At 36.1% G+C, this 27977-nt stretch overlaps 1 protein-coding gene across 13 annotated transcripts in view; it reads left to right on the top strand.

Moving 5' to 3' along the window:
• The window catches only part of MPDZ (multiple PDZ domain crumbs cell polarity complex component), a 162940-nt gene that overhangs the window by 28830 nt on the left and 106133 nt on the right, over positions 1-27977 (top strand). For all 13 annotated transcript variants that reach the window (XM_045043577.1, XM_045043585.1, XM_045043582.1 and 10 more), the window contains exons 2-7: positions 426-502; positions 3323-3489; positions 23839-24048; positions 24800-24939; positions 25568-25781; positions 26506-26634. In XM_045043577.1, the coding sequence (XP_044899512.1) occupies positions 487-502; positions 3323-3489; positions 23839-24048; positions 24800-24939; positions 25568-25781; positions 26506-26634 (876 nt within the window). In that variant the 5' untranslated portion in view covers positions 426-486. The remainder of the gene's footprint in view (positions 1-425; positions 503-3322; positions 3490-23838; positions 24049-24799; positions 24940-25567; positions 25782-26505; positions 26635-27977) is intronic.

Here is a 27977-nt window from a genome sequence, read left to right as displayed (position 1 = left end):
GAGCTCCACGTCAGGCTCTGTGCTGACAGCTCGGAGCCTGGAGCCTGCTTTGGATTCTGTGCCTCCCTCTCTCTCTGCCCCAACCCACTCTCATTCTGTCTGTCTCTCTCTCTTTCTCAAAAATAAATAAACATTAAAAACATAAAATAAATAAACATTAAATTAAAAAAATATTTTGGGTACATCTATCACCCTATTTAAAACAGATTGTGTGCCTTTTACTTTACTATGCTAGTGTTACCTGCAACTGTAATTTTGAGTAAGTCCAAAAATGATTTCTTTTTCCTACATAGAAAACTATCTTAAGTTAAATCAACAAGATTTTAACGATCAAAGGAATTACAGTAGCATCAAGTACTTTTTAAAGTATATAGTTTTAAAGTTGTGTTAAAACATAACCATTCCATTTTATTTTTTCTCCCCAGAGTTCTGTTTTAGTTGCTGTTTAAAATCATTGTAGAGAAGAACGCTGAAATTGGGAAAAACATGTTAGAAACTATAGGTAAGACCTATTCTTTCTTCTTCTTATTTTTTTAATGTTTATTCTCTAGAGAGAGACAGAGCGTGAACGGGGGAGGGGCAGGGAGAGAGGGAGACACAGAATTCAAAGCAGGCTCCAGGCCCTGAGCTATCAGCACAGAGCCTGACATGGGGCTCGAACTCACAAACCGTGAGATCATGACCTGAGTTCAAGTGGGACACTTAACTGATTGAGCCACCAAGGTGCCCCTATTCTTTCTTACTTTTATAAAAATCAAACCTTTTTCCATTGGGATCTTTGAAATGGTTTTTCTACATAGCAGGATTTTGACTTAAAGTTTTTACAAGTTTGTATCCACTAGAATTATACCAGGGTAATGTGTTTCTGTATTTGGATGATTTAATCTGAAGTGTTTCAGGCAAAAGATAAAGCCATATGAAACGTTCTACCAATTATGAGAAATTTAATGAAACCGTAGTTTAATGTAAACCTAGTTGATTTATGGACCCACTTCTGGTTAATGGTTGTGTATGGGTAGCACCAGAAAGTTTAACAGTACTTTTAATATTGAAAGAAGCTCAACGCCTGCTTTATTTGTGGCAGTTGAAATACTACTGAGCTTTGCTTTTAAGTTGATGATGAACAATAACGGTAACAAACATTTAGTGACAGTTTAAGGCAGTTTAATTTCTGCATGAGATAATTTAGGTTGAAATATCCAAATTCATGTGTTAGTCTGTTTTTCACTGCTCTTTAGTTTTACAGAAGCTAGTTTGTAGAAATTGTTTGAGGCATATCAGGTATACCCATCCCTTGTCTGAGCCCAGTGCCTCATATTTTCCAGGGAAGTCTTTGGGTATGATTGTCGGAAGGTATCTGAATTTCACCCTGGTGCCTTTATGATTGGGGCTGGTGCCTTGATACCTGCATGGTTGGGGGAGTAGGATGAGAGTAGGTTGCAGGGAAAGGAGAAGGAGCTGTCTTTGTGATAGATGGGATCATGACTATGACTTTTGTTCGTAATGTGCTGTGCCAGTGATGAAAATGCATGGGTGTGTATTTCCCTCATCTCATTTTGTGGTAAAGTCACACACCATAAAGACTACTAGTCCACAAAGCAGAGTCTCTCATAAAAAAGTGGATAGCAAAGGGGAAATACAGAATTATGTAAGCTGTCCCCTTCCAATCTTTATTTCGTAAGTTATTACTGATCTGTACACTTTCTGAGAATTGACATGGAAATTAATACTAGATTTGTATTCTGAGATCCCATGGGAAATAAGCCTAGAATAAAATTCTCCTGTCTTTATTATGCCTTGTAAAATTATGTGTAAGAGTAAACACTGTTTGTTTAAATTTGAGTATGTGTGTGACCTCATGGTCAATAATAATTCATGCCTTAATTTCCCCATTTCTGTGTAATCCCACATTTGGTGCTATAGAAAGTGTCTGTGGTGATCACACTCTTTGATTACTATAATACAGCAAATGAATGTTAATAGGTACACTTATTACCATGATGAATCCATTAGAACATATATTTGAGTAGTCTCTATTCCTTTAAAACAAATTTGGGTTCATTTGTGAGAGAGTGAGAGATAGTTTTCGGGAGATGTTTTGATTTTTTGTTTTTTAAATGTTTATTTATTTATTTTGAGAGACAGAGCAAGTGTGCTTGCATGGGGGAGGGGCAGAAAGAAGGAGAAAGAGAATCCCAAGCAGGCTCTGCACTGTCAGGGCCTGATGCAGGGCTCAATCTCATGAACAGTGAGATAGTGACCTGATCTGAAACCAAGAGCTGGACGCTTAACCAACTGAGCCTCCCAGGCGTCCTAAGGGAGATGTTTTTAACTGTTATTTGTCATAGAAACTCACCATCTGGTAGTAGCATGCATGTAAAATGGTAAGGATTAGGGCCGGTAGGTAGGGTTACTAGGGATACACTGATTCAAAATACTTACTTTTGCAACTTTATGCCTGATACGTAGGGTGATCGATAAACATTTGAATTCTTTTGCCTTGATGCCTATATGAATATGCTATTTAATTTTAGGGAAAGACATTTAAAGGATTAAAAAGTAGTGTTTTTAAGGGCACCTGGGTGGCTCAGTCGGTTAAGCGTCTGACTTCAGCTCAGATCTGATCTTACTGTTGGTGAGTTCGAGTCCCGCATCGGGCTCTGTGCTGGTAGCTTAGAACCTGGAGCCTGCTTCGGATTCTGTGTCTCCCTCTCTCTCTCTCTGTGACCATCTCCTGCTCACATTCTGTGTCTTTCTCTCTCTCAAAAATAAATAAAAACATTTTAAAAAGTAGTGTTTTTGAAGGGTTATACATTGTTGTGATATATTTTCAAGTAAATTCTCAAGTATAGAATATTTGTTCTTTAATATATGAGACTGTCATATTTTGGATGTTTTGCTCATCAGTGACATTGTCTGCATCCACTTATTGGTTATATTTCTAATTTTTCTTGAATGTAAATAATGTCTTTTAAAAAGTAATAACACGAGCATTTGCAAGATCACAAAGTGGTTAGTTTTCAGTAGTTTGTATAAGAGCTGACGGTTGGCACTGGAATTCAACTATACTTCATCTGAATTGGTTTCCATAGTTTACCAGTAGTTGCATGGAGCATACACTATACCCAGTTCTCTGCTTTCACACAGACTGTCTTACCAGAGACTTGAAGGTTTGAAGGATACATTTATAGGGACATATTATAGTCCCTTTTGTGCTGAGTCAATTTTATGCTCTTGAAAGGAGTAGTGTTAGGATTTCTGTAAGCATGGTTTGATGTGTGTCTTTCGAATCTTGTTAATGACCTGCTGCCCTTTGATTTAGACAAAAATCGGGCCCTGCAGGCCGCAGAGCGTTTACAAGCCAAGCTGCGAGAACGCGGGGATGTAGCGAATGAAGACAAACTGAGCCTTCTAAAGTCAGTCTTGCAGAGCCCGCTCTTCAGTCAGATTCTGAACCTTCAGACTTCAGTACAGCAGCTGAAAGACCAGGTAGGACACGATGCTCCTGAAACAGGCATTCATGGCAAGGATCTCGTGAAAGTCTTGTGTTTTTCCAAAAGGCTGATTTTTGAATGTGTTAATGAATAGTTAATGAAGTCATTTAAACCTCCAAATGAGACATTCAGATTCACTGTGACTTTTCACCCCCCCTAGTTATTTTTGTAATGGTTGTTGCTGTATATTGTAGATGATATGACATTGTGTTGAAAGCTGTGTGGATGCTGAAGTGTGAGTCCTTACAGGAGAAGGGGATGATAAAAATAAGTGTAGGGTAGATGGCCGTAGACTTGGTTTCCCTTCCCATTGAGACTTTTTGTTCACCTGATCCTGTGTCTTCAGATTCAGACATTCAGCACGCTTATGAGATTTCAGATAAGCCTGGATTTGCATGTGTAATCATGTGTGTGAGGAAGGGAAATCACCTCTATTTTGACAGTAAAAGAAATAATTACATTGTCATCAGTTAGAGGAATTGCAATTCTCACTTCTTATAAGAGTGTAAGTAGCAATTGCTTCAATGACAGCATCAGATGGTGATAAACATTAGAACTTCTAAATGTAACACTGTTTTTTTTTTCTGTAAAAATTAAGAGCTTTAAAATTTCCTAGCATTTATATTAAAATCGGAACATTGCAATGACAGAATGGGCACTCAAGTTAGATGTTCTCTGAACTTAATTTAATAATTATTTCTCAGGTTTTTTAACAAAATGTTTTAAAAATGGTTTTTATCCTTAACATCGTTTCAAGTCAATCTCCTCATGCTTTCAACCTAAGTTAATTTTCATTCTGATGGTTTTAGCATTAATTGAATTACTATGGATGGATTGCTAACAGATATTTTACCTTTTATTAAAAGGTTAAAAATGAAATTTGAAGACTAGTTTCATAGTTCAGTGAAAGAATAGCTCTAGCTAAAAACAAATGTGCCAGATGCAAAAAAGAACAAATAGTAGCAATAGGGAAGGAATTTGTTTAATGTCACATCACTTCTTAATCTAGATATTTTGGTAGCAAAAGGAAAGAAAAGAAAGAAAGAATTTTAAAAAATAGTCTTCTCTAGTGAATGTCTGCTTAGTGATTTTAAAAGTCATGATCATGATTTAAGAAAAAGGTGTGTTTTATTATATGTAGTTTTTTTTTTTTTTTGCAAGTTATTGTAAAGATTGGTTTTAGGTACTCCATTTCAGAATGAATGGTCAAGAGTTTAGAGAGATCAGTGTCCTGAATAGAAGTGTAATTATGATGAGGACGATTATCTGGTTTTTCAGAGACAGTGAAGAAGTTGAACAGGTATCTTCTCCCCCTATTATATTATATGAAAATATGAATAGAATGAGAGGAAATGTTGAAACAAAAAGTACTAGTGTGTTAGGAAATACCACTAATCCAGTGAGATAACTGGGAATATCCCTGCTAGCTCCAAAAAGAGGGCAGAAATGGCTCTGCTTCTTGACCCTGTTCTACCATCTCCAAATAGAAATTGGATACGGGCTCCGAAACTTTGGGTCCCGCGTGATTCAGCTGAAATCTCCCTGGAAACCCTTGAGCAAAATGTTATCAAGCCAGACAGTCTGCGACTAAAGAGAGTGTGATCTTGTTCATTAGTGATAGATGTGGATATATTTCAAGACTCAGTACGTTGTGAGGTTTGGAAATTCTATGGGCATGTCTCACGTGCCTTTGGACTTTTGGCTAGGTGGTCTCTTCAAATACTGAAAGGGACCCAGGAAACGAACTGGCCCATACCCTGCTTATTTCAACTACTTAGTGAGGTGTAGTTACTTGCTTGTAAGGGCAGAGCCAGAACTAGAACTCGGTTTTCTTGGCTCCCGAGGTACAGTCTTCTCCCTTTGTTTTTATTCTGCGGCCTGTCTCACATCTTTTTTTCCCCGCAAGGGTAGGGTAGAAACTTGGCCCCTGTAAGTCAAGAGTTTAATTTTGGAAAATACCATTGATTTCTCTCACAGTTTTTGTGACTCCTCGCTTCATTCTTCATTCTGACTAACTCAATTTCATGTGTTTGTGGAACCAGTGTTTTTCTTACATGAGTAGAGTAAATTTTAAAACCTTGTATTGTTTTCCATTTTAAAGTTTAAACATAAATATTATAGGCTTCATCATGTTAGAATTAAATTTTCTATGTAGTTTACCCACTGCTAATTTATAAATAATTGTTATTTAATATTAATGAACCTAGGAGTTAAATTTGTGCTTTTAAACCAGTAGCTACACCAGTCTGACTGCTGGCTAGCTTTTACTTATCATATTCCACCTAGATTATGTTTTAGATGTATAGTTTTATGTGCACAACAGGTACAAGTTATTGTCTCCATCTTTTTTAGTATTACCAAAAAATTTGACTCCTTCAACTTTACTCCACCATCATTTCTCCTACCTTTTAGAAAGCGAAAGGAGTGAATAATTGAAAAGCCCGAGGTATGTGCAGCATATTGGAGAACATGATCATATTGTTGCGTTAATGACAGATGCTGACATGCCATGTTGAATTAAGCCAACTATTTGTTCCCCTCAGATCCTTCTCATTACTTCTATTCAATAATGTGTAATTTTTCCAATTTGCTTCTTCAGTATTAAGACTGCCCTTAGAAATCAAACTGTTTCCCTTTGGCAAATTAAACACTTGACAGGTGTGTAACTGAGAGGGCAAAAAAGCCATGCCCTGAAGGGATGTGCTATTTAAATATTGTCAAAAATATTAACAGGTCTGAGAGCATAATTGATGCCTCTGTTTAACTCTGCCACATTGTGTATTGTTCTAACCGCCAGCTAAAAGGATGTGTGCTATTAAACCTGAATAATCTCTAATAGCTCCAGTTCTTTTCCTATTGCATGATTCCTGTTTAAGTGAAGAGAAAGAAGAAAAAGAGCTGTGACTGTGTGTCAGTGATCTGTCAGATGCAAATTCTCAAGTAGTGTCCTCACTGTCACCTAGTCATCACAGCTAATCACTGCAGGGCTCACCGCGTATTCACGACAGAAATCCAGCTATTGTGGGGGAAATAAACACGTTCGCAGTTTAATAATAGAAACTTGTCAGCCATGAGGGTGTTGGATTTGCATATTTATTCTGTGATGTTTCTCCAGTCCAGTAGAGGTGGATACTGCTTTCCTGATTAATTAATTGCCTTGCCTGATGAGCTGACCATAGACATGAAATTAAATGTCTTTTTGCCCAGAGTTATTGTACAAAAACTGTGAATTAAAATTATTACTTTCAGTGGAAATTTAGGAGTAGTACCTTGAAATCAGCATTGCTGCGATTTTGTTTTTTTAAGCTATGGCAGCCAAGACCAAAAAATGATGTGGATAATTCAGGTTACAAATGCTGCTGATACAGGGAAACAAGCCTCAGGGCACAGCACATTCTGGAGGTTTCTCCATGTCTATGATTTCCAGCTTTTTTTGGAGTATGATATTCTGTTATTTTGCTGTTGTTTTTGTTGTTTGATATTTCAAGGCTCCTTGTTCTTCACCTTTTTTCCAGAAAAGTATTGGCTTATATACATATCATCTAAATGCATAAAGTGTGTATATACACACACAAAATGAAGCCCGAATTTTTCTAAGTTTTTCTTTGGAAACTTTATGACATGTCTTGAAATAATTGGACAGGTAGAATCATGTTGGAAATTATTGTTCAATGTTGATTAGAATAATTGGATCCTTCTTTTTTATTTGAAATATAGTCTTCATGGTATAAAAATTTTGTCTTGTATTTCCGTGTTCTTAAATTTTACCTATTCACATTCACAGAAAAGAATTTGGAACAACTCTCATGGCAAAATGTATTGACTAATGGGTGATTCAAAGGTAAATCTAAATAAAGACCAAATATAAACAACAGAGAACTAGATATTCCAACGACCTTGGTTTACTCAAGTTGAGTATTATTTAATTTCCATTTCCCAGGAGCAAAGGCAGCAATAACAATTGTATACATATAAAGAGAGAGCTGGAGGGTTATATATTGCTCAGTGTGAGACATCAATCTGTGAGCCAGATTTTCCTTGGCAATTGGAGGGTTATCTCATGGATGCTTTTATAGAAGACTTATAATCATTTAGTAATAAAGCCGATAAAAATACAATGAATAAATAAGATGAAGGTTCTCATTATATAGAGGGGGGAAGAACATACATGCATTTTATGTAACTAAATGAGAAAGTGAGAGGTATAAGAAGAAGGAATTATTAACTTTGACTTTGAAAGAAAACTTTGCATTGGAGGGAACATGTAAGACGGATCTGAAAAGTGAGTAGGAGTTTTCTTCAGTGATAGGGGAAATTATTTCAGGTAGAGGAAACAGTGTTTACAAGGGAATAGAGGAGTTGTTCTCAAGTGAAGGTGATTTCACATTCTCTCTCTCTCTAGGGGTTGTATAGCAATATGTGGAGACATTTTTGACTATTGTAACTTGGGGGTGGTTGGGGCATGCTACTGGCATGTAAGTGGACAGACATCAGGGATATTGTTAAACATTGCTCAAACGCATAGCACAGCTTCCTAAAACAAAGAATTGCTGGGTTTGTAATATGTGTAATGCTGAGGTTGAGACCTTGATACAGAATCAGCTAGAGATGTATGTTCTCAGGGCAGTAGCCTATGTGTGGGCTCTTGGCAAGGGAGGAAACTCTGGAGCCAGATTGTGAAGGATTTACTAAGTGGGCTTTTTTCGCTTTTCTGGGGAGGGTTGTATGTGTGTTTATCATCTTTTCTCTTTTGCACTCAGCATTCTGTATCAAACGTCATTGGATCAAGTTGAAAATTGTATCAACTTCTAACACTTCTTTAAATACGATATTCAGCCATCATATATTTTGTTTCTCCACATTTTAAAAATTATAGCAAAAACATGTAACAGAATTAAGGTAAATTTAAAGTAAAGTTTTTACTGACATTTTGATAAATAAGACCTTCAGTTACAATCGTAAAATGCATAAACTGTTCAAAGAAATGCTTCTTTCATCTTTCTAAGAATGCAGTACGTTAAGAGCACACACTGCGAATACAGTGTCCCATCCTAATTTAGTGATGGCTCTTCTGCTAAAATGTACTGCATTCTATGAATTTTTTTTTCTGATGCTCTGTCTTAAAAGAGGGTACATTTTAGAGAATCTGGAGAAATAAGTAGTCAGTATATATTTCACAGTATCCCTTTCAAATATCCGATGTAAGCATGGGGTGTTGGCTAAAACACAAGTATTCAGGGGCATGCCTGAGGAGTTACTATTCTGTGGGTACTCATTTGTAAGACTGCTAACTCAGGTTCATGGCCAGCCTGTTAAGGTATGTTGCTTTTAAGCAGTGGCATCAGCAGCACTGGTAATTTCTTACAATTATATTTTTTAGATTGGTGGAAAGATGAGAATTTTGATAACTGGGCATTTTGTAATCCGAAAGATACAGTTTTGTAGGATTCATGGAAAAGAGCAGAAATGCCTGTGTTTCTTCAGCTTTTTATTGCTTACATAAATGGTAAAAGCATCACCCCTCTCTCTACGGTTTCTAATTTGAGACTGAAATGGAGACGATTCGTCTGCAGTCTTGCTATCAGTAAAGGGAATAACTGCTGTCTCCCAAGAATGCCTGGGTTAACTTATGACTTGGTGGTGGCGGGGGAGGAAATACAGAGAGAAAGAAAATATGCCTTGACCCCATTAACAGGAATTATCTAAAAATGGAATGGAATTCTTCCAAGTTGGTGTTGCTTGTGAAAATGAAAAAATATTTTTCTTACCCCTGAAATGGTTTTACTTTCATGATAGAGCGTTGCAGCATTGCAGCTGCCTAACAGGGAAGTATCTGTTTCTTGAGACTTCACCATACATTATCTAGGGGAAGTTAAAAGAGAAGGAGTGAGTCTTATGTTTTTACATTTACCATAGAGTTTATTTACTGTGGGAATTTCAAATACTTTATTTTTGGTACAATAACAGCTTTTAAATGTTTGTTCCTTTAACCAAAAGTTTGTAAATATAGAGCCTTTGAGGGACTAAAATTCTTGTTTTATCCTGGGCAAGAAGGCACTGTTCAAGCTTTTTATACAGTGCTGGATTAAAATGCAACACCATCTTGCTATTGGGTATGCATGTGTATCTAAAACAGCAAATGGTGCTAATTGTATGGTGTTTTTGTGACAAAGTTAAATGGTCTTTGGAGAAGAGGGAAAAAATGTGAAATTTACTGGGTGTAACCTAAATGAGTTTTTTAACCCAGGAATTTACGAACAAGAGAGGTTGATCTACATCTGAAGCTATAACCAAAACAACCACCACTGCCTTTAGGAAGCCCTCCACTGCTGTGGACTTTGTCTCATTTAACTAGTCCTTCAGCTCTGTGAGGTATGTATTATCCCCATTGTGTCCAGGAGGAAATTGGGGCTGAGACAGGTGATGTAGCTTAGTCTGGACCACACAATTAGTCTTTGGTAGATTTAGAGGAAGAATGTAAGTCCCTCTGACCCTGAAGCCAGAGTGCTTTTTTACTTTTAATTTACACTGTTCCTAAACTCTTAGTTCTCTTCCATAAAGGAACAAATAGGTTAGAAAAACAGTTATTAGCATTACTAAAGAGAAATGCACTTAATGTTTAGTAAATTCACGTTCATGAAGATTGGCCATTTCCCTTAAATACTCCCCCAGATTTTAATCAGAGGACCTTTTACATACAAAACCGAATTTTCATTCTGCTTTTTAAAATATTCTAGATTTTAAAGTAGATGAACTGGGTGGGTAGTAGTGGGATGGAGAGGCCATGTGACAAAGTGACATCAGCTTCCTGTGCCCATTTCCATATATTTATACTTGTCTGTAAGGTTTTGTTTTATTTTTCTCTAAGCAGACTGTGAACTGTGAATCAGTTTCATTTGTCTTCTGGAAAAGTGGGACTGATAGAAAAAACACTACAGACATTCTAACATGTTGTTCGTCTGAGTTTTCAATTTCTAAATTTCTATTTGTCCTGGCATTTAAAATATATTAATTTACTGATTTTTGATACCTTCACCCCTTTAATGTAGAAAGTTTTAGCATACTTTGATAAGAATATTACTTTTGGTCAAGCTACATTCCTTAAATTTTTTTCCCTTGGAACTTTTGCTAAGAAAGCACAGAAGTGTTGAGATTTAAATAAAGAAAAGACATTCTGCAAATACACATCAACACACATGCCTAGACCGTGGTGTGTATGCTGCATTCCACTTGCCATTTGTTCTCACCAAGCATAAAAAGGAGTTGCAGAATTAAGTGCATTTCAGATTTGTTTGGAGACCATTTATTGCTTTTTGGGATAAAACCATGTCATGTTCATCTTTGACTGCTTTGTGCCTAATACGTTTCACCCAAGGTCAATAAATGATTGCTTGATTAAGGAATATGTAAATATTCATGAAAATTCAGAATTGTTATACATCAGTGATTATCTTTCCTTGCCAGAGAACTAATCTTTAATATAAATAAACTAGCCAAGTAACTGAAGTTACTTTGAAGACCTTGTATTTTTCTTACTAGCCATATTGGAAAGATTCACCACTTTTCACCGTCAACATCATAGCAATTAACAGCTATGAAATTCTTACTGTGTGCCAGAACTGTTCCAAGTACCCGTTTTGTAATTACAACAATACTGTAAAGTGGTAGATACTAGGAGATAGATGGAGTAGATAATGTTACCTTTCTTCTTTAAGGGATAGGGAAATGGAGGCACAGGGAGGTTGAGTGGTGAAACTAGTATTTTGTTTTGTTTTTTAAATATTTACTTTTGAGAGAGAGAGAGAGAGAGAGAGAGAGAGAGAGAGAGAGAGAGAGAAAGAGGGAGACAGAGAATTCCAAGGAGACTCTGTGCAGTCAGCACAGAACATGGTTCCATGGTTCATGGAACTTATGAACCATGAGATCATGACCTGAGCCGAAACCAAGAGTTGGACACTTAACTGCTGAGCCATCCAGGTGCCTGAACCTAACTTTTCTTTAAATGGTAAGCTTAAAATTTCTGTAAAAATTTTATTTACATAAATACAATTAAATAAATAAATTAAATAAATAAATACAATTTATTTTTATAAAATTTACAACAATAATGAAAAAAGTTTAAAACTGTTCTAAACTGACTATTTTAAGCTCAGTTTCTATTGCAATCTTTACTCAAGTATTCATATATATTTTAGGAAAATGGGTCGAGGGGAAGAACTTGAATCTTTTCATCTATGAGTATTTCTAAAGATTTTAGTGAAATTTAGACTTTTAAAAAATTAGTTTATAAATACACATGGAGCCCCCTGCTTTATGATGCCTCAGCCTGGTATTTTAGTGCCGTATGCCTTGTATATTGATTCTACTTAGTATCTTTTGTGGTGTAGTTTTAAAAATAAATCAAATTTTCATAGATGCAGCTCTGAATGAAGACTGAAACGTTATAAAATAGCATAACTTGCCGTGTGGCCATTCATTTAACTTAACAACATCACCTAAGTTGTATAAAGGTACAAAGTTTACCATTTTGTTACTTGATCTTGTCATTTAATGGCCTATAACAGTACACATTACTCTAGGTAGATTTTTGATGATTTATGTATATCTTTCTAAATATCAAAAGGGAGAAGACAAGAAGAGTCGTAGGTACTCTTTACTTCATTTTTTTCTTTGTGTTTCATCTTGGGTTTCCTGGTTGATCATTTATCCTTTTTATATAGCACATGGGAATTTTAAGACAAATGTGCCCCTGAAACTTTGTACTTGTATCCACATAGAGGCAGATACAGAAAATTTACATTTTGATTACTCAGAATGACTGCCTGAATGTTCTTGGGTTAAGGGATTATTTTCTAAATTCAATAACCTTATATTTTAAATTTGTCAGCCAATGATCATCAATGGCTACATTAAGAATATCTGTAAATTCTCATCCACTATCTGCCTTGCTATTCAAGAACTCATAGCTATGAAAAGAAAGTTTTCTATCTCAGTAGGTGGGTTAACTATGCCTGGTAGAGTAATTTTATAGGATATCTAACATATTAGTGATTATGCAAAGCATGTTATATGTTTAATTTCTGTCCTGTTACCTAGAGCCCAATGTCTTGGACATTTGAGGTACTCAGTAAGTATTTGAATGACTGAAGAGAAATTTTCATAGAAAACATGAAATTATGCTGATTCTATCAGAAAATACCCCCCCCCCCATACCATCTTATAATTTGCTGCTCCATTTTGTATCTTGTTTAGTTCAGGAGCTGTGAGGTACTTTATGTCCAAAATAGTCTCGTCACATTAAGCTAATCCCCGTTGAACATGCAACTCAATTTCTTTAATTAGCTTTAAAAATAAGGATCATTAAATCAGAGTGCCACCATCAATTACTGTGCAAGGGTTTGCCTGTTCAATAATGCATCAGAGTTGTGCTCTAATCAGTATTTCACTGAAAGATTTATGGAAAAGGAGGCCTCCCCTGGTTCCAAACTTGAAATGCAGTTCTATTATGTGTAAATTTTTTTTTCCTCTGATTGCTACCATTTTAGGTGCTGTATTTCATTGAATACTCTCGGTATCCTGTCTGTCTTTGCATTTCATGTTTGGGATCAGTTCCAGAGAGTGTTTTACAGCAGTTTTGTAAGTTCACAAGAAAATAAGCACTTTTCTTCCTCTGCAAGAAGAAAAGACAAGGCGCAGATTAAAAACAACAGTCTGCATTTCTATGAGGTGCACCTGTTATGGCAGATTCCCCAGAGTGCCTTATTTCTTATTTCTCATTACATTAAGGAGTAACAAACAAACAGAAATTGGGAAATTGAACTAGCAATATTTGTTTATAAATTTGTTTAAAGTCTACCAAGACTAGGACTGCAAAAGCAGTGGTCATTTTCTTACTTAATTCAAGATAATATATATATTTTAGCTTTTAAGTGATAGAAATATCCATCAAATTATATAAGCATTTGGGTCACTGTATTCTCTTTGCTATTCTAGCATTCAGAATAAGTCAAAATAACAGGACCATAAACAGGTTTTGATAATCTGTATAAAAATGCTTTAGGAAATTTGGTTTGGTCCTAAGCAATCCTTTTTCTAGACAATTATACGAGTACTTCTGGAAAGATTGATGCTAGCCATTAAAACAGAGTTAATAATATTAACTTCATCTTCAGTTAACAACCCAGAATAGATGGAGCATAAGAAGTCAATATTTCAATATTTTGTAGCAGATTAGTTAAGTGAATCTACATATTTGAGAATATTCTATTTTGTTAAACTTGAGAGCATAGATCATATTTTTATGATCAAAATATTTAAGACATTGATCTTTTCAAGTATTTTTGGATTGGCATTAGTTTTACAGGATAGGTATTGTTGAAAAAAATTATAATTTTGAAACCTCATGTTGTGTCAACCTTGTATCAGGGTAGATCAGAATACTTAAGTATAAAAATATTAGATAGCATAATGATTATTTTTTCTTCTTGTAATTTGCTGTGCAATTAAATGATTACAAGTTGCAAAAATTCATGATCTTTGAGGAAGAAACATCTACATATGCTACAGAGGTTAAAACACATGTGCTGAGGATTCATCTTGACTTGAGCACTTGTTGAAGGATTTCTTCTGTAGATGGGAATTAGCCAGTGGAATCTGTATCAAGCCTGCAGAGGGCCATCCATCACAGTAATGGTCTTGGCTTCGTCTTCAGATACCTAGTTTCTGTGTTCTCTTTCATTTAAGGTGAGTGCCTGGTAATTGAACTTTTATTCCGAGTTTCTGTCAGGAGATTTAGCTTAATAATACGGAGGTTGTTCAAACCACCTTCTTTCTTTCAGAGAAGTAGGGTTTTGTTGTTGTTGTTGTTGTTGTTGTTGTTGTTGTTGTTGTTGTTTTACTAGTCATTGGAGTGCCCCAAGTTCTTAGCACTTACCTACCTTGCAAACTTAAAAAAAATTAGAATTAACATAAAGTCAAGGGAAAAACTATACAGCTCATGGGTATTTTATAAATGGAATGTACACATAAAACTCTTCACCTAAATCAAAGTATAGAAAGTTACTAAAACTCCATCATACTCTGTATCCCCTCAGTCAGTCCCCATCCTCTACCCCAAAAGAATCACTATTTTTTTTTCCAGGCTGCGTGAGATAAAATTGACATGTAACTGCATAAGTCTAAGATATGCAAAGGGATATTTGATACACATGTGTGTTGTGAAGTGATTACCAAAAATGAGGCTAGTTAACACATCTGTCACCTCAGTAATAACCTTTTTTTGTGTATGATGAAAACATTTAAGATCTACTCACTTCACCACTTTCAAATATACCATAGAGTACTGTTAACTGTAGTGACCACAGTGTACATTAGATCCCCAGAACTTACTTACTTATAACTGGAAGTTTGTACCCTTTGATCAGCATCTCCCCATTTTCCCTGCCCCTGGCAACTACCAGTCTTCTCTCTGATTATGTGAGTTTGGCTCATTTAGATTTCTCATGGAAGTCAGATCATATACTATTTTGCCTTTTATCCCATGAATAAGTATTTGAATTTTACATAAGTACAATATGAGTATACATGCTTTGTTCCTGGCTTTTTCTTCACTTTGTGTCTGTTATATTCCTTCATGTTGTTATATGTAACTGTAATTCTTTTCCATTTTTCATTGCATGAATGTACTAGAATATATCTGTACTTTCTTCTGTTGATTGTAATTTTTTCCAGTTTTTTGCTATTACAAACAAAACTGCCATAAACATTCTAACACATGTCCTTTGATCTTCATAAGTGTACATTTCTCTTGGATGTTTACTTATGAGTGAAATTTCTGGGCCTTAAGGTATTTTTTTTCAGCATTTGTAGATTCTGCCAAATTGTTTTCCAAAGAAGTTGTAGGTCTACGTTCTCACTGTAATGTAAGAAAATTCTCATTGTTCCGCCTCATTGCTGGTACTCTCAGCTTTAAATTTCTCTTTTTCCATTTCTAGCCACTGTGGGGGGTATGTTGTAGTATCATGTGATGATTAATGATATTGAGCACCTTTGTATATGCTTGTTGATCATTTTGATATCCTCCTTGGTGGAGTTCTGTTTAAGTCTTTTGCCAATTTTTCTATTGGTTTGTGAGTCTTACTGATTTACAAGAGTTTGTTGTTGTTGTTGTTTTGTTTTGTTTTGTTTTTTGGTTTCCTGAATACAACTTCTTTGTTGGATATTTGTATTGGAACTGTTTTTTTCTACTTGTGTCTTGCCTTTTGACTCTGTTAGTTATATGTTTTGATGACAAGAAGGTTTTTTTTTAATTTTAATAAAGTCCAGCTTTTAAAACTTTTCCTCTATGTGTATACACTGCCTTTTTTGTCCTACTTAAATCATTGATTATGCCAAGGATATAGAGATTTTTCTCTCAGAAGCTTGCTTTAGCTTCTAAATTTTGGCTGTTTTGTGAGGTAAAGTATGTTTGTGAATTAATTTTCCATTTGAATATCCATTTGAACCAGAACCTTTTATCGAAAAGACCATTCTTTTCTCCCTTACATTGGCACAGTAAATCATGTGGTCATGTATATGTGAGTGTTTCTGAACTCTATGTTGTATTCTAGTTTTTTCAAATAATTTTATTATATTTTAAATGCAATCTTTTTTTAAAGCTTTTGATTTTCTAATTGTTTTTTCTTTTCTAGGAATATAGTTTCTTTTTTATATTGATTCTATCAACTTTATTTAGAATTTTGTTCAGATCTTTTATATCCTTACTGATCCCCCCCCCCATTCTATTAGTTACTGGGAGAGATGTGTTATAATCTCTAATTAGGACTTGGATTTGTCTGTTTCTCATCCGGATTCTGAGCCCTTGTGCCCTACGTGATTTGAGGTTATATTTTTAGGTGACTGAGATTGTCTTATTTCTACTGAATTGACCCTTTATCTCTATGAATCATCTGCCTTTGTCTCCAGTAATGCTTCTTGCCTTAAAGTCCACTTGCCTGGTACCAGTTTAGGTGTACCAGGCTTCTTCTGGTTGATGTATGTATGGTGGATCTTTCTATTTTCATCTTTATCTTTTTTATTATTAGTCATATCTTTGGTAAACAGCAGGCATTTTGTTTTGTTGTGTTATACAGTGGGGCAATTGTAGTCATTTAATGCAATTATTGATAAATTTTTATTTTGATTCATATTTTTTTCTCTTTGTCTTGTTTATTCATTTTTTTTCCTTTTGGTATTAGTTCACTTTTAAAAATTTAAAATTTGGTGTCTTTTCTTTTTTGAGAGACAGAGTGCGAGACAGAGTGAGAGAGGGAGACACAGAACCCGAAGCAGGCTTCAGGCTGAGCTGTCGGCACAGAGCCTGACATGGGGCTTGAACTCATGAGCCATGAAATCATGACCTGAGCCTTGAGATCAGGACAATTAAGCAACTGAGCCACCCAGGCACCCCTAGTTCACTTTTTATTTCATCTTCTTCCTCTATTAGCGTGCTATTTATACTTAATTTTATTATTCTTTTAGTGGTTACCCTAAAGATTAGAGTGAGCATCCTTGGCCTATTAGAGTCAACTTTTAAAAAATCTTACAATAATTATAGATTCACAGGAGGTTTTCAATATAATAGAGAGGTCCTGTATGTACTTCACCCAGTTATCTCCAGGGGTGATGTCTTGGTAATTACAGTAAAATATCAAAACCAAGAAACTGATAATGGTACAATGTGTGTCCATTTCTTCAGTCCATGTCATTCTCTGGCATACATTTGTGGAGCCACCATCACAATCTAGGTACTATTTCATCACCACAATGATCTCTCTGTGCTACTCCTTAATAGTTACACCCTGTTCCCTTCCTGCCACCACCCCTGTCCTCTGGCAACTTTTTCCATCTTTATAATTTAACCATTTCAAGAATTTTATGAAAATATCATCATAATGTATGTGACCTTTTGAGATTGTTTCATGTTTTTCATTACTCATGACACTCTTGTGATCTATCCAAGTTGTGTATATTAATATTTTATTCTTTTTTGTTGTTTAGTATTATTTGCTGGTAGGGGTACACCTCTTGAGAGACATTTTGTTTGTTTCTAGGTTTTTACTCTTGTAGATAAAGCTTCTGTGAGCATTGCATACATGTTTTTGTGTGAATGTTAAGTATTAATTTCTATATAATAAATGCCTAAGGGTGTAATTGCCATGTTGTATGGTAAATGCATGTTTAGTTTTTTTTTCAGAAACTGCCTAACTCTTTGCCAGTGGGGCTGTACCATTTCACATTCCTGCCAGCAATGTGGGAGAAATCCATTTTCTCCACATTCTTACCAGCACTTGGTTTTACCACTATTATTTATTCAGTCATTCTGATAGATATATAGTGATAGTATTTGTGCTTTTAATTTGCGTTTCCAGGATGGATAATAATGCTGAACATATTTTATGTTCCCATTTGCCATCCACACAACTTTCTGGTGAAATGTCTTTCTTTGTTCATTTTCTACTTGGATCTTTTTTAATATTGCGTTTTCCTTTTTTAAGCCAGACCTGAGTCCTTTGTCAGATATATTACCCTGAAGTTATTTTGATTTTATTTTCATTGGAACTTTTACTACTTCTTGGAAAATGAAAGGAGCGGGGCGCCTGGGTGGCGCAGTCGGTTAAGCGTCCGACTTCAGCCAGGTCACGATCTCGCGGTCTGGGAGTTCGAGCCCCGCGTCGGCCTCTGGGCTGATGGCTCAGAGCCTGGAGCCTGTTTCCAATTCTGTGTCTCCCTCTCTCTCTGCCCCTCCCCCGTTCATGCTCTGTCTCTCTCTGTCCCAAAAATAAATAAAAAACGTTGAAAAAAAAAAAAAAAGAAAATGAAAGGAGCTTAGTACAGTTCAACCTCATGTACCCTACTCGTGTCTTTTATGTAATTGACATGTACTTTCATTCTACTTATATTTAAAACTCCACAAATTTTATTTATTGTTTTAAGATATTACCATTGATTTACTCATATTTTTATTTTAATTTATTTATTTTATTTTAAGTATATTTATTTATTTTGAGAGAGTGAGTGTATGTGTGCACAGGCTGGGGAGGGGCAGAGAGAGAGAGAAGGAGAGAGAGAGAATCCTAAGCATGAACCATGAGATCATGATCTGAGCTGAAATCCAGAATTGGATGCCTAACTGACTGAGCCACCCAGGAGCCCCTGTTTTTATTTTATTTTATTTTATTTTATTTTATTTTATTTTATTTTATTTTATTTTATTTTATTTTAGAGAGACAGACAGACAGACAGACAGACATTGTGTGAGCAGGGGAGAAGGGCAGAGGGAGAGAGAGAAAGAATCCCAAGCATACTCCACACTCAGCATGAGCCCAATGTGGGGCTTGATCCCACGAACCTGGGATCATAACCTGAGCCAAAGTCAAGAGTCAGTCTTTCAACTGGACTGAGCCACCCAGACACCCCTACTCACATTTTTAAAACTTGTTTTTGTGTGTGTGTGTGTTCTTCAGTCTTTTGTGCTAATGTAAGGAAATTCCATGAGGGATCTTTATTAATTCTAAGAATTTACTTGTGAATTTCTTTTGTAAAGTTCTGAAGCAACACTGTGTGTGAGTATGTGTGTAGGGAAGGTGTTCTGAAAATGCTCAGGTGACCTTTTTTCGTTGTTGTCATTTTGTACTTTTTTATTCTATTGTCTTCTGTTTTTCATTGATTAACTTGAAAAGTCAGCTGTTTTACTCTTCTCTGAAGATAAGGCTCTTTTTTGTTCTGGTGACTTTTAAGATCTCCCCTAGGTCTTGGCTTTCAGCAGTTTTACTATGACACTCTGTGGTAGTCTACCTCTGGGATGGACACCAATGATCCCTGCCATCTGGTATTCATGCTTTTGTGTGATCTCTTCTCTTTGAGTGTGGGGTGGGTTTATTGATTTACTTCTGATGAATAGAATATGGCAGAAGTGGTTGTTTCTTTTTGACACCTTCAGAGTTGTTCTTACACACAGCTCTTTATATAAATTTTCTAATTGATCTCAGTGGAAGGGTTACTCTGATACAGCTATTCCCACAGGGTGGGCTTAATCATATATAGAACGAAAGAGAATTGTTTATTTTCCTGGCATGCTATTGTAGAAGAGCAGCTCTCTTAGCAATGCCTCCAGATGAGTGGCTTGCTTTTCAGTAGTCCTGGAAGGCATAGTGACTGATGCTCAGAGCACAACTTATTTCTTCAGACATGTCCTGTGTACCACCTGAGGGTGCAGTGTCACCTGGGGGGCAAATGTACATTTGTCAGAGTCCTTTTAGAGCTGTTTTGCCAGTCATAATTTTTTTTGTAACTATGTGACTCCATTACATAACATAAAAGTTATGGCAAAAACTTTTTCCATGAACATTTACTTAAATTCTCTTGAAAGACTATGTAAATGAATTGAGAAAACAGTTGTTGGTAAATTTATTGGGTGTGATCAAACTGTAACATTCTGAAGAAAGATCTTCTAAACATCGAGGTTTTTTAATGAAATGGTTTCTCAGGTGTCCAAACTCTTGCTCCATCTTAAAGAGACTGAAATTAAAAATAATGCCATATTACTTGAGTGCAGTTCATGCAGGAAAGAAGGTGGGGACCTCTCATGCATCAAGATACTTGTGAATGAATACATACATGCTTTGGATCAAAATGCTTTCCAAGTTTGTATTGGTCCTTTGTTATGATTTCTGCTCAGTCTGACATTTTGAGATAGCTCAACCAATTCCTGTTCTGACTGCATCTTATAAGAGGACTTCACCTGTACTTCTAAAAACTTAGAGGTGTTTCATCCTGCCTTTTTACAAAGACTTTGTTAACTTTTTCAATTGACTGATTTACATAACCTTCATTTTAAGTTATGTTTTAGGTATTAGCACTAATTAAAATCCATAAATTAGGTTCATCCGTCTATTTACTAAGAACACAAAAGGACCTTTTAGATTGAAATACTCAGCCAGAACTTAAACAGAGAACAGTTAATTACTTGGTGACTCTTGCTCGTTTACTAGCAACTTACATAAATTATACAGATTGTTTATCTGTATATAAAAATCACCAGATAGTTGTGTTTTCTTCTATTTATTTTATATTTATAAACCAAGATGGGAGTCAAGCTTTTTTATCAAACATTTATGCTGTGTCTGCTATGACTAGGTCTGTCAAGGCAAGTACGATCCATTCCTGTTTTTCAAGATTATATATAGTTCAGAAAGCCATTTTATTAAACAGTTATAGCAGAGTTGAAAGGTGTGTTTGTGCTTTCTCCTATGAATGCAAATCTGCACATTTAAAAACAACTCTTTTGTATAATGATATAATTAGGTTATAGTTTTTAAATAGGTGATCTCTTTTAACCCTTGCTCTTATATTTACATAGACCTCAAGGGCCAAGAGGAGTTTGGAACAGTTATTGACATTGGTTAAACCTTTAGCAAATTTGGAGAAAACAATTGATATTCAATACTTTTAAGTGATTCTCATAGTGTTGTACTTTTCTGGTCCTGTAATTTCACTCTTAGAGTGCCTTCATACGTGGTCTTCTATGATATCAGAGCTTCTGTTTCACCAGTCAACTTCATATAGATAAACTGTCTGTTCTTGGATGTGATTTGTTCATTCTGGCTTACCGTAGCAGAAGTCCAAATATTTTTCTCCTGTGCAAATATACCATAGGCATTAGGTCTTGGTGTGTGGGATCCTCAGCCTGTCACAGAAATCATTATGCCATCTGCTTCAACCTGAGCGGTGTATCTTCTGCTGGCAGACTTTATTGAAGTTGCCATGGTTGAGGATTAAAAAAAAATCAAGTTTGGCATAAGGATCTTGCTTTTGAAAAAAATATTAATTGATAATGCCTGCTGTATATTGTAAAATGACCATTTGAAAGGTTCCTAAAAGCCTCTTCTAAACACATTGATCTTTTTTTTGGTTTTTAATCCATGATTGTAGATAGCCAATATAATGTTTGGATTATTGGTAACTTTGTTCACTTACTGAATCTTCTGTTCAATTTTAACGATAGGTAACAAACTCTTAGGCATGGATTGGTGATGTGTTGTAAAATATTTTGATTGCTCTGTCAATGTAAACTCTTTACCGAATGTCTTATTTCTGGAAATGATACCTCAAATGACTGTTTGCTATATGTATATTTTTTTTAATGTTTATTTATTTTTAAGAGACAGAGAGACAGAGTGTGAGCGGGGAAGGGGCAGAGAGAGAGGGAAACACAGAATCCGAAGCAGGCTCCAGGCTCTGAGCTGTCAGCACAGAGCCCGACGCAGGGTTCGAACCCATGAACTGTGAGATCATGACCTGAGCCGAAGTCGGACGCTTAACCAACTGAGCCACCCAGGCACTCCTGTTTGTGATATGTATAATAGAAACATAGGAACACTGTGATGAAAAAAAAATCTAGGTCACAGTCAACTTATTAGACATGTGACTTTGTGTAACTATGTCATCTGTAAAATGGAAATAATGATATTTGGGTTGTTGGGGAGATGAGATCAGAGTAGGTCCCTAAAAAGATGAACATTCTGCAAATGTGTATTGAATGCCAACTCTGTAAGGCACTCTTCTAGAGAATGAGGATATAATAGAGAATAAAATACTCAAATTCCTCCGCTGGCGAATTCTACATTCTAATCTGTCCCCACCAGCTGGGATGGAAGGTCTATGACAACAGGGTGCATCCAGGTGGTAATAAGTGCCATGGAGAAAAACAGGGCAGGGTAGGCTCATGGAGCCTAATGATGGGGTGCTCTCTTGGATAGCATTGTCAGGGAGAGCTTCTCTGGGGTGAAGTTGAGCACATCTCAATGAAATAAAGAAGTAAGCATGTCGATACTTGCAGAAGGATGCATGTGGCTGATAGAAGGAGCAGGTTGGCAGTCTGAGGAGCCATGAAGGGGTCAGTATAGCTGGAGCCTGGCAGGTGAGAGACACAGTGCAAGAGATGAGTTCAGAGACATATCCATAAAGCATCATTGATGTACTCTTTCTGATAAATAATTGTGGGTAAAAATTTACATTAGAGACACCCTACAGAAATAGGAAATTATTTAGCCTTAACTGGTGCTCTTTATAACAGGTATATACAAGTAATTATAGAATGCTTTTCCAAAATGGAATTATCTTTTTTTTGTCACTGTTGTTACTTATGTGATTGTACCTGGAGTTAGCCAAACTGTGAAGTTTGAGAGCATAGTCCTCTAGACTTCCACCTCTGTTCAAGACTTGACACCAACAGCAAAGAGTTAGGATCTAACTATGGAGTTAGAGGGAAGAATCCACAAAAGACCATCCTCATTTCTGAGATGAGCTGAAAGTCCTGGATCTTCCTCGACCATCTCCAAGTTTAATAATTCAGTAGAAGGGCCTACAGAACTTTCTGGAAACTGTTATACGCAAGCTTATGGTCCATTATAAAGAAAGGGTACGGGTGAAAAACATTAGCCAAAGGAAGACATAGTACAGGCTGAGAGGATTTCAAAATCCGAAGCTTCCATAAATGTTTCTTTTCCCAAATCGGTAGGCGACCAGTATGCATGGAGTATTGCCAACCCAGGAACCTTGCCTGATTTCGGTGTTCAGACATTTAATTACGGTATCATTTCATAGGCATAATTGATCGCCTATGTGTTGAACTTTGTGTCAGTGTGGAGTGATATCTTGTAGCTTTGGAGCCCCCCATGAAGAGCAAGAAGACCCTCCTATCATTCTGGAAAGTCCATGGGTTTGGCGGTTACTTCCTAGGAGCTGAGGATGAAAGTCAGACCTGTCTTTGGGAAAGGCCAAATTCATTACTACATACATTGTTCTAAATAGAATTCAAGAATGTAGAAAGTAAATGGTGCCCTGGAATCCCCTCTCAGGGACAACTGTTACATTGGTTGGTGTATAATCTTCCAGATGTTTAATACAAATGTAAACATCTTTTTGAATGTACATTGTATCGTACTATGCACATTGTTTAATAACTAGCCTTTTTCACAAGTTTGTATATGAACATATTGTGTGTGTGTGTGTGTGTGTGTGTGTGTGTGTGTGTGTGTGTTGTAATGATACCTTCAACACTGGAGGTAGTTTTTAAAAATTGTCCCATCTAATAAACAATACTGCATTGAGCTTCCTTTTACACACATCTTTGTGTATTATTCTCATTTTGCGCTTGAAATTAATTTCTTGAAATAGAGTTGCTGATTGAAAGGGTACAATACCGAAATTATATATGTAACTTCATTATTACCCTCTTGGGATGTTTCCTATGAAATAGTTTATGGAATGTCAAAATTGTTAATAATCTCCTTATTGCTCCTAGGTAAACATTGCAACTTCGGCAATTTCAAATGTTGAATATGCCCACATTCCACATCTCAGCCCAGCTGTAATTCCTACTCTGCAAAATGATTTATTTTTATCATCCTCAAATAATGGGAATCTGGAAGCATTTACAGGATCTGGTACTCCACACATCAATGGAAAACCTGCTTGTGATGACTTTGATCAACTAATCAAAAATATGGCCCAGGTAAGAACATTTCTTCCTGTTAGTTACGATAGAACAGTGCAGTCAGGTCCTGGATAATTGGAAGAATATGCTTGTTTATATTAACATTATATAGATATAAACATATTATTAAATGTATTTATGAAGACATAACATTTGAAAAAATTGAAATGGAAAAAAAGTGGATTTTGCGTCAGTTTGGATGGTTCAGAGATGGTTTGAGGGCATAGTCCTCTAGACTTCCACCTCTGTTCAAGACTTGACACCAACAGCAAAGAGTTAGGATCTAACTATGGAGTTAGAGGGAAGAATCCACAAAAGACCATCCTCATTTCTGAGATGAGCTGAAAGTCATCTTTCTTTATTTTTTATTATTCAGGGTCAAAATAAAATGTCTCATTGTAGGTGATGAGTGATAAAAGTTATCTGAGAAAATTCTTTGAAATTTCTGTTATTTTTTTTTAATTTTTGTTTTAATGTTTATTTATTTTTGAGACAGAGAAAGACAGAGCATGAACAGGGGAGGGTCAGAGAGAGGGAGACACAGAATCTGAAACAGGCTCCAGGCTCTGAGCTGTCAGCAAGAGCCCGACACGGGGCTCGAACTCACAGACCGTGAGATCATGACCTGAGCCGAAGTCGGACGCTTAACCGACTTGAGCCACCCAGGCACCCCTCTGTTATTTTTTTTAAACAAAGTAATACCATTAATAAAATAACTGAATAGAGTGATTGACTTTTAATTTGATTTCTTGCTTTGTTTCCTGAACAGGGTCGCCATGTAGAAGTTTTTGAGCTCCTCAAACCTCCATGTGGGGGCCTTGGTTTTAGTGTTGTGGGACTTAGGAGTGAAAACCGGGGAGAACTGGGAATATTCGTGCAGGAGATTCAAGAGGGCAGCGTGGCTCACAGGTGAGACTCTCATGGTATCTTCTCTGTGTTTGATACCACATTCAGAAGGTAGAATATAGAGAAACAAAAATGAATTAAAACAGAAACAATCTGTTATTAACCAGTTGTTAGAATTATTTAACACTGGTATGGTAAGCAAGTTATTGTAAGGGAGAATATCTTTTAAATACAGTCATAATCACTTTTTAGGAAGAAAAGGAAAATTTAAGCAGAACATTATTCTCATTGTTATTAAAATGGCTCTATTTGATTAGTTTAAAGGTTACTATATAGAAAAATATACAAATGACCCATGATTGCTTGAATTACATTTTTAGTAATATACTAAAAGCAACAACTAAATGTATACACCTTTGCTTTTATTTGTTAGTAAATAGGAATATCTAAGATAAAACATATAAGTTGAGTGAGTAGCTGTAAATGTGACTTTTAAATGGGAAGGGCTGATTAAGGATGGACCGGCTGGAGCCAAAACTTATATTTTTGAAAGTAAAATTGTAGGGAAAAGCTTAAAAATTGTGGACATTCGAAAACTGGATTAAAAATAGCCTGAGAATATATGCCAAAGAAGCTTTCCTTTTCTTGGGAGCTGTCAGGTATCTTTTACCCCTTTTTTCCTTCTTGCTAGAGATGGAAGATTGAAGGAAACTGATCAGATCCTTGCCATCAATGGACAGGCACTTGATCAGACAATTACACATCAGCAGGCTATCAGCATCCTGCAGAAAGCCAAAGATAATGTCCAGCTAGTTATTGCCAGAGGCTCATTGCCTCAGCTCATCAGCCCCATAGTTTCCCGTTCTCCATCTGCGGCCAGCACAGTTTCCGCTCACTCTAACCCGGTGAGTCCGTAAGATTTTTAAAAGGGACAGAACATATTTTTCCATTCCTGTTGGTTGTCTATAGACCTACCTTTGTGTAGGTCCTATGTAGTTCTTGAGTTTTTCCCATTTTATGCTTTTATCTCTCCCTAGCTTGGAAAGTTTGTTATTTTAAGTGTATGTCTTCTAAATCAACTTTAACCTTTCTTTGTGTGATTCTTTCAGTTGACTGACTGCATTCCTCAAAAAAAAAAAAAATTATTTCTTCAACAAATCAGACTCTATCTATAGGCAGATACAGTCTTGATTTTGCTTTGTAAATTACAGAATTATACTGTTAGTGGTAGCTGTCAGTGACTTCAAAGGAATCTTGTAATTTGAAATTCTCTGAGTCAAGATTTTACAGAAGATAATCTTAGCAGGTGATGATTTCTCCTTGATCTTTTTCTTTTTTTAGAAGTTCTAGAAAGGATCTTGCAAATCAGTGCCTATCTTCAACTGATTAAATGCGGTCACTATAAAGTTGTATTGATAATTTCAAGAATGATTATATCAGTAGCAGTAACAATGTGTTGAAAGGGAAGTATACTAAATAAAAGGGACATTGTTAAGGCTTATTATTATGTCTGAACTCCGTTATTTAATATTAATCACAAAATAATATTCACAGAAATCTCAACTGTAATAGAACTTTTAGTTTCCGCAGATTTTTTTTTTCAAATTCATACAGGAGTTTTGTTTTCAGGTTCACTGGCAGCATGTAGAAACTATTGAATTGGTGAATGATGGGTCTGGACTAGGGTTTGGCATTGTTGGAGGAAAAGCAACTGGTGTGATAGTAAAAACCATTCTACCTGGAGGAGTAGCTGACCAGGTAAGCTATTCCAACAGGTCTCTTATGTCGTTTTATCAAATTGTATGCCTTTATTTATTCATTCATTCATTCACTCATTCATTCTAAGATACAGACATAGATTGGGGAGGGGCAGAGAGAGATTGGGGGGGAAAGAATCCCAAGCAGTTTCCACACTGCCAGCAGTGGAGCCCAGTGTGGACTCACAGTGTGAGATCATCACCTTATCTGAAACCGAGAGCCAGGCACGTAAGTAATGGAGCCACCCAGGCACCCCTGTGCCTTCATCATTTATATTTTGTGTTAGAAGAAACTTTGGCTTTACATAATGTCAAAGAAGCTGAATGAGAATCTTCTGTTTTGCTGGGCATTTTTTAAAGTGTTTTCGTAGATTTGGGAGAAATACTTTTGAAAAGGGACATTGATCTTAAGTTACAGTTTTAGGCAGTGATCTTAAGACTCTTGTAGAACCACAGATTAAAGTCCAGGTTATGGTTTTGATCCTTGTAGAGGTAGCTACCTTTTATTTTACAATCATGTATCCTATTTATAAACCTAGTTAGCTGCTGTATAGCCACAAGGTATTATGGAAAGAATACTTTATTACTGAGAGAAAAAAAACAAGATTCAACTTGTCCCTTTAGTGATGGGTCACTTGTGTCTTCTTTGTAAAAGCACAGCCTATTTTTATCTCTTGGAGTAGTTGGTTAAAGCATTGCCGTTTATGCTATGTGACATTGCTGGAATATATGAGAGAAAAAAATGGAAAGTTATTATGATTTATATATTTAAAAAAATTTTTTTAATGTTTATTTTTGAGAGAGAGAGTCAGAGTATGAGTGGCGGAGGGGCAGAGAGAGAGGATGACATAGAATCTGAAGCAGGCTCCAGGCTCCAAGCCATCAGCACAGAGCCTGATGCGGGGCTCAAACTCACGAACCGTGAGATCATGACCTGAGCTGAAGTCGGATGCTCAACCAACTGAGCCACCCAGGCACCCCTGATTTATATTTTAATTTGAGAATTTCTAGTGTCAGAAACTTTTGCTGTTGTTATAACATTTTGTTTATAAATTTGTTTTTCCATGTGTATTTGAACTTAAACTAGGAAGGCAATTCATCAGATATTTCTCATATTCATATATACAAAGCTTGTTTAATGGCAGCTTTATCAGTAGAAGTATTAGCAGTAACACAATAATGTGCATATTTTCTTCCTTTTAGCTCTTAGCCAGCATGTACGGTATTGAATGAAATTTCCCTAGGTGACTGGCTTGCAGTAAATTAAGCTTTATCTTCAGTGTAGAATTGCCCCGTCCAATAATATAGCCACATGTAGCTACTTGCTACTTGTAAAACTCAAAT

The sequence above is a fragment of the Felis catus genome, chromosome D4, assembly GCF_018350175.1.
Source record: "Felis catus isolate Fca126 chromosome D4, F.catus_Fca126_mat1.0, whole genome shotgun sequence".
Taxonomy (NCBI): Eukaryota; Metazoa; Chordata; class Mammalia; order Carnivora; family Felidae; genus Felis; species Felis catus.
Note: the sequence above shows the minus strand (reverse complement) of the source record. Positions and strands in the feature narration are given on the sequence as shown.